At 35.8% G+C, this 17,987-nt stretch overlaps 1 protein-coding gene across 1 annotated transcript in view; it reads right to left on the minus strand.

Moving 5' to 3' along the window:
* CSMD1 (CUB and Sushi multiple domains 1) overlaps nt 1-17,987 on the minus strand; it is a 2,654,573-nt gene that overhangs the window by 389,204 nt on the left and 2,247,382 nt on the right. Inside the window, exons 32-33 of the mRNA XM_069065406.1 lie at nt 11,161-11,274; nt 9,181-9,276 (exon numbers count right to left, since the gene is read on the minus strand). Coding sequence (XP_068921507.1) covers nt 9,181-9,276; nt 11,161-11,274 — 210 coding nt within the window. The remainder of the gene's footprint in view (nt 1-9,180; nt 9,277-11,160; nt 11,275-17,987) is intronic.

The following is a 17,987-nucleotide window of genomic DNA, read 5'->3' on the forward strand; positions in this document are numbered from 1 at the left end:
TGTCACCAATCCTAAAATATCCAGAACTGTACCTTCATTTATCTTTCTACCTGAATTTCTTTATTCACAACATATGCAACTATATAAGAAAAGAATCATCATTCTTTTTTCTTTCAGAATTCATTCTTTTTCTATGCTATCGAACCACTGTCTGGTCTTGAAAATGAACAATGATGGACCATGCCATAGCTCACATTATGAAACATTGTCAAAAAAAGCAATTCATTTAGATCAGTGGTAAGGAGATTATTTTGACTGACCTAAGTTCTATTCAGGATATAAAATTGTGTCCAATAATATGCTAAAGTGAATAAAATTGGGTAACAGGCTTCAGGTTCTGATATTCCATGATCTCAGCAGTGTAAAACAAAAACACTATTTAAGGCCTGGATCTCTTTTTAAAAACAATTAAAACAGGAAGTAAGACCCTAGATGCTTATAATTTTGCATTAATAGATATTACAAAGTGTATTACTTTAAAATATCATTGCTCCTATTCACATTTCTTGGATGTGTTTTATGACTACACCATAGCCATGGAGGGAGGGAGAGAATTATTTGTCAAATTTGTTTACAACAAACAATGCTTGAGAACCTTTTAAATGATGGAGAAATATCTTCCGGATTATTTTTCTATTTAGACTTAAATTATCAAGGAAAGAGGGAAGTTTTTGAAAGTATTTCTATGTACAATATGTAGTAAAATCTTCACTAAATGTTTTGGTGTATGAATATTGTATAGGAAAAGGTGAAGCAGCAAAGTTTTTGTTATCATTGTTATTTTTGTTTTTATGATACCAACGGGTATATTAAAGTCAATTTAACAGAACCCATGCTTGAATAAAATTGGAGAGATGTGTCCATTTGAGAAGGAATATTAGAAAACACAGAAAAGAAACAAATTTGACATTTCTTAGAAGGTGGGGCATGGTTGTATATACCTGCAATTTCTACTACTATGGATACTGGGGTTGGTTTATCACTTGAACTCAGATTTCTGAGTGGCAATAAGCTAAACCTATTGTGAATCCATCCACATGAAGTCCAGCACCAAAATGATGAGCTCCAAACAACCAGGAAGGATGAAACAGCTTAGGGGAGAACTAAAGCATTTCAAAGCCCCCAAGCCTGCCAATAGTGGAATGGAGCCATGAGTAGCTGCTAAAAATCCCAGCCTAGGTGACAGAGGAGAACTTGGCATAAAATTAAACTAAAACATAAGATAAAATAAAAGTGGGACAAGAGAGAACCATGAAATCTAGACATGATGTCTTTGGGGGAGGGATAGAACAATATTCTTTTTTTTCCCCCATTCCCTATACTTCTTGATGTTAAGCTAGGCATTTCCAGCATGAGATAAATTCTATTTACTGGAGTAATTATTCTCCATCTTTTAGTAAATGTTTCACACTGCTGTGAAACAAAATTGAAATCAGCTCAGTGGAAAAGTGAAAAGGAATAAGGTCAACCTGGAATAGAGGGTGATAAATATGATTGACTTTGGAGGCCAGATTAGTGTGCTCAGACAGAGACCGGATGCTGATCTTTAGGGGGTTTATATGATGCTGGGGAACAGTCAGTTCTGCAACTATATGCATATTTTTTAAATAAGAAGAGAAGAGGGAGGAAAATGTAGTAGTCTTATTAACAGTCATCAAAACCAAAAGCAGACTGAAGTGCAGAAATGAATATACAGTGGCTTGTCCAATGTATCCCTCTTAAAACTAAATGTAGTAAAAAATATAAATTTAAGCATCAGCATGCGAGTAAAGTAAGCTGTCTTGATTCGTTTTATGATCCAAGGGTAGCATTTCCTATTTTCCAAATCAGTCTTTTCCAGTTACTAAAACATTTTAAAATTCTTCTGTCTATATCTAGCAGCAACTAAATTCAAATCAAATTCACTGGGATACAAACTAAACTTTTATATTCTATCTTCGTTAGGGAAAAATTAATATGTATTTCATACTTTCTTGATATAAGTTTAGTTCAGTACAAGCAGAAAACAAACTACTAAGTTTTCATGTGTTGTTTCTAATATTGAAAAAGAAATGAATACTAGAGAAAATAAATAATAACATGAAATTTGCATATCAATAAACTACAAGAAATGGAAAAATAATTAAAGGAGAAGAGCTGTCTATACAAATATACACATAAGCTTCTACTTTGTATTTTCTATTGCTACTTGTGAATTGCTGAGGATTTTTCTAAGACTTTTGTTGAGTTCAATTCTCAGTTTTAGGGACTACAAATCATAAGTTTGTGGATTTAGACACCATCTTGTCCAACCACCTTATTTTGCAAATGAGGAACGTAGGCCCTGAGACATTAAATGACTTTCCCAAAGTTAAATAGCTAGGAAGTATTCGGGGTGACATATGAATCCAGATTTTTCCAATTCTGACTTAAGTGTTCTACTACATGTTGCCTTCCAAATGTGCAAATAGGACAATTCTACATATTGGATCTGTTTTTATGTTTTATCCATTTGTGGGAAAACTTTTATTTTTCTCAACTGAGTGAAAGAAGTCAAGGAATCACAGGTCATCATCATTGAAGGACAGTAGCAGTTGATTTATTCACTTGCCTTATTATCCCTATGAGGAAAAAGAGTTCCATATAAATCAAATAACATATGAAAAATATTATGTATTTTATGGCGGAACAGCAATTTAAGCTCAATTTTTTTACGAGATCAGGACTAGTTCTTTCCTACATGGCTTCTAAAATTCAAGTCTTTCATTTGGGGGACTGGAGTGGGAAAATTAAACACTAAAAACCTACACAATTATTTTTTTAAGTTTTTGCTTTTTGGAGGGGGGAAGGCAGGGCAACTGGGGCTAAGTGACTTGCCCAAGGTCACATGGTTAGTTTTTGTGTGAAATGTCTGAGGTCAGATTTGAACTCAGGTCCTCCTGACTCCAGGGCTGGTGCTCTATTCACTGCACCACTTACCCACCCCAAATCTACACAATTTTAAGTCACTGGATAAGAAGTGGTCATAACAATGCATCAAACATTTATTCAGTGCCTACTATGTTCAGTGAGATATAACACAGACTATATTTCTGAGGAGTTTATAATTTAATGAAGGGTAGGAGAAGAATTAAGATTTTACTGACTCCAAAAGTGTCATCTCCCATTGTGAACTTTGAAGCTCCATGGAGGAGAACATGCTATACTTAGTAATTATGGTGTATGAACAATAAATATACCAGTCATTTATTACATAGTATTTTAAGTTGACTATAGATTTAAATGAATGAGGTAGCACAACTTAATTGTATATTATCTTTAAAAAAAACAGTAAACCTGTTTAATAAACTTAAAAGTAATGGCATTGAGTTGGAAGATACAAATATATTAGATATATCAGGGATTAATGAAATGACAAATGACGAAAGTTTCACTGATGAGAACACTTAAGTTACAGTTATTTAATGTATTGATAAAGACTAACCAAAAAAAGTGAGTGTGAATGAATATGCAGATTTCCCCTAGAACAGAAATCAGCCAATATCATTGTTGCCTCTTATAGAACAACTAACCTAATTAGTGAGTTTCCCAATGTCCTCAGACAAAGAACCAAAAGCAAAAAAAAAAAGAAATTAAGAAGGAAGAGACGTAAAGGGCATGATGGTAGTTCCAAGCATGTACGCATAGTGAAAAAAACAAAATAGCGAACAAGGACAATTGGCTAGAGAAGAATTTTATCCTGTCTTGGAGGAAGTCATGGGACTACTATATAACATGTTAATGAACTATGGTTCATAGGATCCCTGTCCTCTGAATTCCCAGGAAATTCTGGTCCAGTTTGGGAACAGAAAACTCTTATTGGGAACTTTCATAATCCTAGAGAAGGAGAAATGGTTACAGTGTCTCACAATAATTCTGTGGTTGCCATATTCTAAAAAATCAGAGAAAGTTCAAAGATTAAGAGCTAAATGATAGCTGACATTATAGATCTAACATTATAGACGAGGAATGTGAGTCTTACACAAGTGAAGTAACCTGCCTAAGAGCACCAGTAGAGGCTCTAATCTAAACACATGGTACATAAAGATTGAGTCTAAAAATGCCATGACACTCCAGCATATTGTAGAGTCCACTAGACAATCATTTATTAAAAAATGATTGTTAGATATATTAACACCATCATTAAAGTTATTATTAAATATTCTTTGTGGCATTATAATGAAATATTTCCACGCAAGGTTTACAGAAAATTAAGACCTTATAGAGCTAGTCATCTGTATTTTTTTTGCCCTGCTATTATACCTGTTTTCCCTGAAATAAGTGGATACTATATATATGTATGTGTGTGTATATATACATATGCACATACATATATATGTATGTATATATGCATATACACATATGTATGTATGTATATACTGTCAGCCTGTTAACAAGATTTCGTCATTCTATTACTGGGATTTACTATTACTTTTAAAAGTCCTTGCACAATTTCAAGCTTTAATAATTTAGGAAATGAAAAACCTCTAAGTGGTATATGAAAGCACTACTCATAAGAATTTTACACAATACAGTTCAAATAATTTCTCGGCTTCAATATAACTGCTATCTTTTCATATATATTGAAAACTTTCTCCAGGTGCTCTTGAGTGATTTCTTAAATTGAATTTGTGATCAGAGACCTCTTCCTCCAAAGAATATGATCTTGATGAAAAGACATCGGTTTTAAAATGGGCCCAGGGGAAAAAGATCACACAAATGAAGTACACAAGGCTTTTATAAATCACTAAGTGATTACAGATGTGTATAAATGTGTGCATATATGTGTATAGCATGCATACGCACACATATACATACATATATTGGCTATATATACATATATGATGAACACTGGTTATCTACAAATGTGTTTACTATATATAGTATGTATATGTGTATATGCACACATATACATACATATAGGTTGATATTTATTTAAATTGCTAGTGCAACATCCAAGCTTAAAACAGATACCCAGAATTCTTTTCTCCCCTCTACTCTAGCCATTTGGTCCACTACTTCCTAAACTTTTCTATTGTTCTCAAACATTTAATACTGACAGGTAGGTGCAAACCCTAGATTTGTACCCTACTTAAGGAAATTCAAGCTTCCTTGCTGGTTTGCCATTCTATTCTTTGTATTTGTGAGAGGGGTGAAGTGACAGTGCCTCTCCTGATACTTTTCTACTTTTTTTTTTTAACACAATTCTTTACTTTGTCACAATGAGATAGCCTAGACCAATTATATACTAATTTTAACTCAGTGAGACATTACCATGCCTCAAACAATTGCTACTTTCTTCAACCCACTTCAGAGGTTCCTTAACTTTTTCTCGAGTCAATCAATCATTCCCTGTCTGTTTCTTTATTACAGTCTAGAATACCCATGATTGAACAGCACAGCATTTTTAGGAAGAAATCTTTTCTGGGCATGCATTTTCCATTGGATCTGAGCTAAAAGCATTAGAATAGAACTGATTTATAAACAATGTGACAGACTTTAACACTAGCTTTTTTTTTTAATGTCCCTTTTTGTTTTCTAGGAAGAGGCTTGATCAAGGAGAGAAACGAAGGAAGGAAGAAAGGAAGGAAGGAAGGAAGGAAGGAAGGAAGGAAGGAAGGAAGGAAGGAAATGGAAGGGAAAGAAGGAAGGAGGGAAAGGAGGAAGGAAGACAATCTCTAGTTGTCCTAATCTTATATCTGGCCACTGGACCTAGATGGCTCTGGAAGAAAAATTGAGGCTGGTGACTTTGCACAGCCCTCTCTCACTTCATTACAATTCACTTCCATTTCATGGCATCGCCTCTCTAATGTCACGATCCTCTTTGAGAACTAAGGACGAATAGCACCTCCCTAAGACATTTTTCATGTACTATTGTAATTCCCTGTGCTCAAGTCAAGTCATGTCATGATCGTCTTTGAGAACTAAGGACAAATAGCACCTCCCTAAGACATTTTTCATGTGCTATTGTAATTCCCTGTGCTCAAGTCAAGTCATATTACCCACTTAAGCCCCAAACTTCAAGAGGGCAGGGGGAAAGTATTATTTAAATCATTCTCTGCTATCTCTAATGTCTTTCCCTACTGGCTCCATTTCCTTGCTAATTGTGAGGATTCTGTTTTACTTATAACACCCTAACAAAGTGAGAAAATCTATTAAATTAGTCAATCAGAAGACCTTATTACATATGATATAACTCCTCTGGATAAACTTCAATGATGTTGATTATGCCCTATTGGAGGAGAGATTGGGGAGGTCATCTAGAAATTATTAGGGAATTATGAAAGTATTCATTTCAGAGAGTAGAGAGTGGAGTTCTAGCTGAATCTCCTGAGAAGGAACTGCCTTTAACTAGAGGAGGACCTGTTAGCTTCTAAAGATTTGGAAAATGTTGAACTTCTTATATTCCCATCAGTGTCTGAATCAGTTAGTGACAGTGTGTGATCATCTGGAGCAAAGAAGACTACACTCATGGCTCTACAAGAAGTCAAACAAAAAGTCAACACTACGCTAAATGAGAACCTCTTACATACCTTATAAATGGGGAAAAAAAGAAATGGCTTCTCTCATTTAGGATAGGTGGTACCCCTTTGCCACATCTGCTCTCTAAACTTGAGTCCATTTCCCACTGAACTCTGCAGGTAGTTGAGGGAGAACATGACATAGACTTTTGTGATGTTTTATAACAACTTTTCTTACAACACCACTTTAGAAAACACCTCTTTCTAAAGGTTGCTTAATGCTATACTAAATGATTCTCAATTGCTAATCCTCCTGGAGGTGGGTCATTGGAAGAAATAAGCCAATGGCTTTAGAGAATCACCCTTGTATCTTCTAGTAGGTATCCTCTGGTATACATAGGAGGAGATTTAACTAAGCTCTGGGGAGCTCATCTGTGAGGGTGGCTGAGGATCAGGATTCTCAGAGCTGACAAAGACCACATTATAAACATACTAAGATCTTCCTTATCCTGAAACAAACAAATGAAATTTCCCTTGAACCTTCTTCCCATATAAGTTTTTGTCTTGTCTTCTACCTTTCACAAATAATGTTCTAAAATGCAATCTGTTTCCTTAACTTCCTCACCATCATGTCCAACCCGTCTTCTGCCATATGGTTTCTGTCACATTAGAATACCGACTCCTTGAGGGTAGCCTATTCAAATTTTTTTTTCCTTTTTGTCTCTAACATTTAGAGCAATGTCCAGGACATAGTAGGAATTTAATAAATGCCTTCTGAATGATTACTGAATCCCACCACTCACCTGACTCTTATCTCCACAGTCACCTCATAACTATTAAACACAGTATTCCTCCCTTTTAGTCTATATCGTTTCCCCCCTTCTCTCTATTCATATATCCATCATCCTACTTCAGATACTCACTACCTCTCTCCTGGATGATTCCAAGGGTCTAAGTGTCTCCCAAGTCTATTCCATCTTCCACACATCTGCTAAGTGATTTCCCTAAATTATAGGCCTGACCACATCATCTCCTCTAGATAACAAACTGCAGTAGGCTCCCTATTACCTCCAGGTTAAATATCAACATATTGTCATTTAAGGCCTATCACAGTCTAGTATTCTACCTTTCTAGGCTTGTCATACTTTGCTCTCTTCCTCTACTATTGGAGGACATTAGCCAGATTACTGATCCTCATTAAGTGCATACCATCTCCTATCTCTGTACCTTTACACTTGACTGTCCCTCCAAGCTCATGGTCTGAATGCTTTTCTTCCTCACCTCTGCCTCTTCATATTTCTGGCTTCATTTAAAATGGAACCACTTTTTTGGGGGGGATTTTTCAGTCTCCCTAGTGACTTGAGCTTTCCTGTCAAGGTCACCTTCTTTGTATTCTATATTTCTCTTCTATATTTTCATGTGTCTACTTTGCTGTCTCCTCCATTAGGATGTAAGTTCCCTGAGGACAGGGATTGTTTGTATTTTTTTTCTTTTCTTTTGTCTCCAGAGCTTAATACATTGGTTGGCACAGAGTAAGTACTTAACAAATATCTGCTTATTGATGAAATTTTATCTTTGCTAAGCACCTATTTAAAGGTTTCACATACAGCAAGTGATTAATAAATGTTTGAAGAAGGAATGAATTATTTCTATAACAGCCTTGAGATTGAAAGTATATGAAAGAGGAATGTAAGTGTCCAAAACCATTGTCACAAGGTCCAAAACAGGGTGGCAGTGGTAGGAGGAAGAAAATGTGAGGAAAACACTTTACTCCTTATCCCTTAACTCAGAGATTCACTGACTTGAACATAATATACAATTTTCTAACTTATCTGGTTTCTCAAGTCACAAGAGAATAGAGGCAACAAAGCAGAAGAAGGTGGGGGAGACTGTTTGTGGCAAGTACATTGGCAGAAGAAATTGTGACTGTTGATATATGGGAAAATGAAATAAACAAATAAAACAACCCAGAGATAAAAGTAAATTCTCCCATAAAATAATAGCACAAGTTCAGAGTAATGATCTTGAGTTAATAAGAAAAGTAGACCCCCACAATTCAGAAGACATTTTAGAATGAATTACATAAAAATTAAGTAAGTAGTAAAGGGGAGAGGGGATAATGATTGAAGAAGTAAGCTTCAGTTATTTAGAAAACTTTTTTTTTATCTCTACTGATGCCAGATAAATGAAGCTGTATTGTAGCCATGTCATTAAAATTAAAATCAATACTGATATTTACTTTAAAATTTAAATTTTAAACAATTAATTTTAAAATCAACATTCTGATTTCTCTAAGCATATTTGATTCCATGAATTAAAGTCTTACCAGTGCATGTGTACATTAATTGCTAATTCTGTAACTGAAACTTCTACTGGTATTTTGAATATCATAGACATTTAACAAAAACTTTACCCACTACATTTCATAACAGATACTGTCATATATAGTGATAACATAATATTCATAGAATCATAACACTTGGAGCTGGGAGTGACCTAAGAGACCATTCAGTTCAATGTTCTAATTTTATAATGACTAAAGTAGAAGAGTTTGTAAAAAATCTTTGCCTGAACACATACAGGTAGTCAATGACAGATTTGAGAAACCTTCCAAATTCCAGTCTAGTAAACTCTCCAGTAGTCTACACTTCTTCTCAGCACACAAAGAACAGACTAAAGTAAAATTTTATGCTAAATTTACCTTGGTAAACAAAATGGAATCCCCTGGCAGATGCACCACTTTTTGCACTGAACCGCAATAGAATTTGATTGGACGTAGCCAAAGGCAGTGTTTCCCCTGAAAATAAGAAGAGAAAAAAAATGAAAATAAAAAATATATATCAGGGAATCCAGAAAATGTACCAATCTATGGTGCATAATAAAATTTCTGGGATGATACCTAAGAAAATAATTAGCTATGTTTACAATCTCACTTTAATATACTGCTAGGTTTTTATAATTTCCCCCCCTGGCTTTACCACTAAAATACATTATTTTGTAAGTCAGGTTTAAAACATTTTGTCCCCTTTAGAATTAAAACATTTTACTCTTTATGAAATGATGACTTCTTATGAAACATAGCCACTTTTGGTGTATTTCTTTTCTATTAGTCGAGAATAATCTACAAATGACTTTCTTGAAGAATCATTCAGGGCTTAATTCACCTAGAAAAGAATCAACTTAAAACTTTTGTTGGGAGTTGTTTCTGCTACTGAAACCTTCCTTAGAATCCACAATATTCTAAAAGATTTAAAGGTATTTCAAAAAGTCTTTCATACTTCCCTTACCCCACCCTAACTTTTTAAAAGTTGCCTAAATTAATAGCTATCTATATTTTATTTGGACGCACAATTAGGGTGGTGACTAGAAAGAAGAAAAAAGTAAACCAAAGACTTGAAAGAGTAAATTATTTTCACTCCATTTCTTCGTTGCACAATTTGGTATTGTCTCTGACAGGATCCACAGTACCTACACTTCCTCATTATCTTTGCACACACCTCAGTTAAATGTACTCATCCCAAATGACTGTAAATTTCTTTTTTTTTTTTTTTGCTTTTTTATTGAGCGGGAAGGGCAGGGCAATTGGGGTTAAGTGACTTGCCCAAGGTCACACAGCTAGTAAGTGTTAAGGGTCGGAGGCCGAATTTGAACTCAGGTCCTCCTGACTCCAGGGCCGGTGCTCTATTCACTGTGCCATGTAGCCACCCTTGTAAATTTCTTTTTTTTTTTTTATAAGCAATCAGGGTTAAGTAACTTGCTCAAGGTTACACGGCCAGTTATTTCTGGGTGTGGTGCTAAGTATCTGAGCCCGGATTTGATCCCCAGGTCATCCCGACACTGCAGCTGGTGCTCTTACTCGCTGAGCCACCTGGCTGCCCCTAAGCAATTGGGGTCAAGTAATTTGCTCAAGGTTACATGGCCAGGTGTTTTTGGGTGGGTGCTAAGTGTCTGAGCCTGGATTCAATCCCCAGGTCATCCTGACACTGGAGCCGGTGCTCTTACTTGCTGTGCTACCTGGCTGCCCCACCCTTGTAAATTCTATAATTATAGGATATAAATCCCATTTTTGAAGAGATATTTACACATTTCATCAGCACCTAACAAATCTGCTATATACACTAAGTGCTGAATAAATAATCTGTACATATGTAAGTAGAAATCCATAGAAAAATACATAATACTGCAAACTATACACATGTGTGTACATATGTATGTGCATGTATAAAAACTTTCTTATTCCTTTCAAATTTCAGTTCAAATATCACCTTTTCTATGAAACTTTTCCATACTCCCCAGCTACTTGTGATCTCCTTCCCCCTAAAAGAACCATTACCCTGTTTTTATTAGGTATATATTGTACTTTATATATACTAATATTTGTACACACCTCTCCCTCATTAGCATATATACCCTTTGATTGAAGACACTATTTCATTTTTGCCTTTGTGTTCCTAGTATCTAACACACAGGAGGTGTGCAATAAATGTGGTTTGAATGAAAAATAATATGAGGGGAAAATTAAAAGAAGTAAAATCTCTAATATGTTAAATTGGCAGTTAAAACCAAGCAATTACTTTGTACCTCCCTCTGCCATTTCTTTGAAGCCATAATAACTCATCCCTACATTTTGAAATTTTCATTCCCTGTTATGTTCCCCAAACTGTTGTTGTGGCTTCTTTACCTGAATGGAAACCAGAAAGTGAGCTGAGAAGTCTGGCCTGTGGATGTGCTCCATCAAACAATTCTGCCAAATCATTCAGTGCTGTCTGAAAATAGGCAAACTGCCCAAACACAACTGCAAAATAATAATGGGGGAAAATGAGAAAAGCTCCATTAAAAAATAAACAATAAATAATGTTACTGTGAAATTAGGTTTCTGCAAATTATTGATTTCCTGTTGGATCCTTAGCTTAACAAATCTCATATAAACAAAAGTTTTAATTGTTTTATGCCTTTAAAAATAAATGAAATAAATTTTCCTCAGATGTTTATAAATTAATCAATTTGCTTTTATTTTTTCATATCTGACACTTACTGAAAGTACATGAGCCATGATTATATTTGATATTTCCATCTATCCCCTTATAGATATAAAGTTAGTAGAGATTATTTTTATTTTGTTAACTTTGGGTCCATTTCTTCATCAAAGTCTTTCTCTGTTATTTCTTTCTGAAAAACAATGCCAACAGAGCACAAACCACTTCTACCAAACTGAAAGATTGAGTACAGAGATGTTGATGAACTCTAGGTAGGTCAACTAATGGCCAGCCTAAGTTTAGAGAGGCTTGTTGCCTTACAGGTTCCAGGATAATGAGTATTTGAGCTATAATAACTCAAAAAGATTGTCTTTGAAGGCACAGAGAACTCACACTGACCAAATCACAGGTTCCTGAAGTACCAAAATTTAGTTTGTGGCATTGAATCAAGAGAGAATATCTAGAGAGTTGTGGTGGTTACTTAATTTTAGAAATATTCCAAGAATTTTTTAACCTTTAGATTGTGGGTATAGGGAGAAATAGCACAGGTCATAAATAAGTGGGTCTCAGGGGTCATCAGTCCAATTCCCTGATTTTACAAGAGAGAAAATGCAGACCCCATAAATTAACCTTTTCATGATAGTTGACTAGCTGAGTTCCCCAAGGTCACTTAGGCAAGGGAGCTACGATTCGAACTCAAACTGATAGTAGATTCAAAGTTAGGTTTAACTACACCACACTCATCCAATTGGCTTTTATATGAAATCAGACAGAAATGTGATAGTTATTTCAATATCAGATTCCTATTTATTTTCATTGCAATTATTTTTCCATTTAATAATTGAGCTGCACTAACAAATTTCATGAGAAAAAATGTAGCAATATTTTAAATTGTTTCACTACTATATATTAATGATGCAAGATTCATTTCTGAAAAATACACATATTACATGATATATTCAGGCACTGAAGTCCAAATAACAGGAAAAACTAATTCCACAACTGTTCTTGATCATAACAGTACATGAATTGTACACCAAGCTGACTTAATATGTAACTTTTTCAAGTATTTTAAAAATAAAATCAATGACTTTTTTTCCTTTGTAAAGAAAAACAACTGGAGTTCACACCAGCATAACAGTCCACGTTTTTCCATCTTACCAATAAGTAAAATTTCAACTTCAAAGAAAAATAATTTACTCAAATATAAATAATTTACGTGGATTTTTTATTACCTGACAAATAAGATATGTGTGTTTTAGATATAATTTACATAAGAAAGAATAGTATGATTAATTAAGATTAAGTAAAATGAAAAGACAATTTTACTATGTTTTTTTAAGTATGTACATTGACATAATCAGTGTAATTTCTAGCCAAGGAAAATGATTCTAATTGTTCCTGACAGTGTGAAGGGGAGAGGGAGAAAATGACAAAGGGATGTAGGCAATAAATGTGTTCTTATGACTGAATTTGGGATTCATGAATGGATGGGCAGAATGGGTCTCAAAATAAGACAAAAACAAAAACAAACCAAAACATGGAACTATGGAGAAGAACTGGTAGGAATCAGGGCAGAGCCAAGATGGCAGGGTAGAAGCAGGAAAACTCTGTGAGGTTCCCCCATAACTACCTCAAAAACCTATAAAATATGACTCTAAACAAATTTTAGAGCTACAAAACCCACAAAGTGACAGAGAGAAACAAATCTCCTGCTAAAGGCAGACCCCACAGGCCTACCAGAAGGGTCCATCACAGCAGGCTGGGAGCTAAGCCATAAAGGTAATGTAATTTGAATTTGAAGATCCCTTTGTGTTGGCAAAGGTAGCAGGTACTTAGCATTTAGTAATTGATCAAGCCTCTGTTGAGGAAACAGAAGGTATGAACTCCTGTCTCCTATTACTGACATAACAGGAAGGAGTTGGCTGAAACAGGAAGTAACTAATGCTGTGTATATAAGGAAAAGCCCCAGAGAGGCACAGTCAGAATTTCTTGGAACCAGCATCTGGTGGCAGAGCAGCCTCAGAAGAGAGAATGGAGAACTGAGCCAGAATTTCCTGAGAACTTGTGGTGGTGGAGCTTCTTCTGAACAGGAGTCCAGGAGCCAGGAATCCCGGAGCCCAGGAACCAGGAACCGGGAGCCCAGAAGAAGACTGAGGAAGCAGAAGACAGGAAGCATGACCAGGATACTGAGACTTTGTATGTTTGTGGCTTTGTTGAGCCTTGAATTTCCAGGAGCAGAAATTATGAAGGAATTGACATGGACTGCACCCCGTGAACTTCAGTGTGGAGCAGGACCTATCCAGAGAGCTGGACAAGGAACTGGGAGCTGTCTGCCACTGAAACCAGGTGACACTCTGGTGAATCCAGGTAGAATCTGGGACCACAGAAGTGGATCCAGGGAATCTGAGAATCAGCCCCAAGTCAAGATGAAAAGACCTCTCCATGATGAAATTGTAGTTTACTAATAACCTAGAGGTGGAGGGTTTGTGTATGATACTTAGCAATTGATTGCTGAATAAGTGACTGATTGAGTTAACTTAAGAGTGACCCATGAGTGGAAGACTTTGCCCCATGAGTGAAAGACCTTGACTATTGTACTTTGAGATAACTGTTCTTTGTTCTAAATATTGTGACCACTTTGGTGAAAACTATGTGGCCATTTTAATGATAAGCTGTTTGTGAATATAAGTTGTTATATTGTGAATGATGTACTTTGATTTTCTGTGAATGTTTTCCTTTATTTGTTATGGAATAGAGTGTCACTATACTGTGTAATCAAAACTTAAAAGCTATTCACAGTAGCATTCTTCTGGAAAGCTTCTGTGCATGGCATTACACAAGCCCAGTACCACATGAGCCCTGCTGTTTTAGCCTCAGGGAGGTCCCAACCTCCAGCAGAGGCTGGAGCAGACTTCAGGAAATCACCAGCAGCTATGATGATGTCCAGAATTATCAGCCCATAAATGCCAAAGACAAAGTGAGATGTCAGTGTATAATTGTTGGAACTGGGGGGATCAGAACACGGCCTGGACCCTGCTCCCAGAGCAAGAAGTGTCAGAGATGCAGCGGCTATGCAACTGCCCCCACGTGACTGCTTCAGAGCTCCTGGCCTGCAGATCATAGGGGGACCAAGCTACCATTCAGAAGGTAATCACTCTTGCTTTAACCTGCTTGGATCTGGATTGCTTTCCTGGGTGGAAGTCCTGGGGTGTGTGACCAGTGAGCCAGAGACTGTGGTGTCTATAGAGAGGGCACCCAACTGATAGCTCCAGCAGCTGCAAAACTGCCAGAAATCTAAGAAAAGGTCTACTCTCTGGAAGCAGATTTCTACTGTGGCAAAGAGCTCAAAAGTCAAGTAACTGAGTGGAAACATGAACAAGCTAAGGAAGCAAAGCAAGCACAGCAATCAAACTTTAGATTCCTTTTTGGGGGGACAAAAAGGATCAAACATGTAATGGTAGGAAGACAACAAAGTCAGAACTCCTGCACCAAAAGCTTCCAAGAAAAATATGAACTGATTACAGGCCATGAAGGAGCTCAAGAAGGATTTTGAAAATCAAGCAAGAGATGTGGAGGAAAAATTGGGAAGAGAAATGAGAATGATGCAAGAAAATCATGAAAAGAGAGTCAACAACTTGACTGAAGAAAATAACACTTTAAAAAATAGACTCACTCTTTTGGCAAAAAAGGCCCAAAAAGCCAATGTGGAGAAGAATGCCTTAAAAAGCCAAACTTTCCAGATGGAAAAAGAATTTCAAAAGCTCACTGAAGAGAATATTTCCTTCAGAATTAGACTGGAGCAAAAGGAAGCTAATGACTTTAGGAAAAATCAAGATACTATTAATCAGATCCAAACAAATGAAAAGAAGGCAATTTGAAATGTCTCACTGGAAAAAACACTGACCTGGAAAACAGATCCAGGAGAGATCATTTAAAAATTATTGGACTATCTGAAAGCCATGATCAAAAAAAGAACCTAGAAATTCTTAAGGAAAATTGCCCTGATGTTTTAGAACCAGAAGGCAAAACAAAAATTGAAATAATTCACTGATCACCTCATGAAAAAGATCCCAGAAAGAAAACTCCTACTAATATTATACTCAGGTTCTAGAGTTCCCAGATCAAAGAGAAAATATTACAAGCATCCAAGAAAAAACAATTTGAATATTATGGAAACACAATCAGGATAACACAAGATCTAGCAACTTCTACACTGAGGGATCAAAGGGCTTGGAATACGATATTCCAGAGGTCAAAGGAGCTGGAATGAAATTCAAGAATCACCTACCCAGAAAAACTGAGTACCATGTTTCAGGAGAAAATATGGTCATTCAACGAAATAGAGGACTTTCAAGCATTTTTGATGCAAAAACCAGAGTTGAATAGAAAATCTGACATTCAAATACAAGCAGCAAGAGATGTATGAGAAGGTAAACAGGGAAAAGAAGTCATAAGAAACTTATCAAAGCTGAACTATTTACATTCCTAAATGGAAAACAAAAATTGTAACTTATGAAACTTTTCTCAGTATGAGGATAGCTGAAGGGAATATAAATGTATATATACTTATACATACACATGTGTAAGTATATATACATTTATATGTCTATATAGGGCATATATGCATATGAATACATATTTGATTGTGTGCATATATGTGTACAGGATCAATTGAATAGGAAGGGATGATATTTAAAAAATAAAATTGAGAGGAATATAATGAGAGGAGATAGGGAGAGACAGAATAGGGTAAATTATCTCATATAAAAAATGGCAAAGGAAAACTGTTACAATGGAGGGGAAGAACAGGAAGTCAAAAGGGAATCAGTCAGCCTTACTCATTGAATTTGGCTTAAGGAGGGAATAACATACACACTCAAATGGGTATCTTACCCTACAGGAAAGTATGGGGGAGGGGACAAGAAGGGGGGATAATAGAAGGGAGGGCAGATTGGGGGGGAGAGTAGTTAGTAGCACAAACTTTTGAAAAGGGACAGGGTCAAAACAGAAAATACAACAAGTGGGGGGCGGAATAAGATGGAGGGAAATATAGTCAGTCTTTCACAATATATCCATTATGGAAATGTTTTGCATAACTACACATGTACCACCTATACTGAATTGCTTATCTTCCCAGTAAGGTTGGGTGATGAGGGAAGAAGGGAAATAATCTGTAATTCAAAGCTTTAAAATCAAGTGTTTGAAAAATTATTATTATTATTAACATTCAACAGGGAAATAAGATACACAGGCACTGGGGTAGGGAGATCCATCTTGCCCTAAGGGAAAGTCAGAGGGGAATGAGGGAGGATATAGGAGAGAGCTGATTGGGGGAGGGGGTATTCAGCGGGATCACCCTTTTGGGGTGATGGGGTAACTCAAAATCTTGTGGAAATGAATGTTGCAAACTAAAAATAAACATAAAATACATATTAAAAAAAGAATTGGTAGGACTACGTAACAAGTTGAGAAGGTCCATAACTCATAATATTTCACCTGAAGCAACACCAACCACATAACCACACAAAAAATTTTTCCAAATTAACTTTTTAATTTGGATGTGCATCTCCATGGGCAAAAGACCCCTGCATACCAAAATGCCACTGTACTTGAGAGTTTCTAGAGCCACTATGCATTTGTGGTATGATGTGGAAGACATGAGTCATTTGGTAGCATAATATTTTTAATAATTCTCCTTAACTAGATAATTAGCTTTGTTGTTTGTCATGCTAAAAGATCACGAGTGCATTCAGTCAAGCAATAAATATTTAAGTACCTCTTTCATGCCAGGTACTGTGTCAAGTTTTGGGCACTGTGCCGAGTCCTCTATAGTTTACACCTTGTAGCAAAGCTCCATATTCCATACCCTAGTTATATCTCTGAACCATTAAATATTATACATCTCTAGTTAACATTTTTGTTTACTTCAGACTAATATGTATGATCCTTTGGTATGCCAAAAGACTTACAGCTTAGTTAACTGTAATTAGTATTTATGATAAGAAAAAAATATGCTTTTCTATGACAAAGAATGTGTTCCAATAATTTAAAATTACATTCTTTAGTCTATTAATGAGATAGAAACTTTTTGGAGATTGTATCTTATTGCAGGAATGAATATGAACTCATGAGAGAACCAGTGCCAAATTTATCTTGAGCAGAACACTTTGAGTTGGGACATGAAGAAAAGAAACAAGGATCACCTCATTCATGGAAGAAGTTCAAGCTTCACAAGGGAACCTGATACAAAACATTTAGCAAGCCCCCAAGAAAACAAATCTGGTTTCTGTTCTCATTTCCTTTACTATCATTTTATAAGATATTAATAAATTTGTAGCCCAGAATCTCCTTTGTTTATAAACAAAAAGGAATAGTTTCTACAACCCAACTCAGAATTCCAAGCTAAACACTTTGCCTTAAAGAATATTTTTTAAAAAATAAGATAATAATAAAGCTCCATTGTCCAAACTACCTTCCAATCTATTTATTTGTTTGATTCTAATGAAACACTTCACAAAAGGTTTGCTCA

Source organism: Petaurus breviceps, unplaced genomic scaffold (genome assembly GCF_028583685.1).
Source record: "Petaurus breviceps papuanus isolate PSGF00001 unplaced genomic scaffold, PetGlider_PUasm1.0 90686, whole genome shotgun sequence".
Taxonomy (NCBI): Eukaryota; Metazoa; Chordata; class Mammalia; order Diprotodontia; family Petauridae; genus Petaurus; species Petaurus breviceps.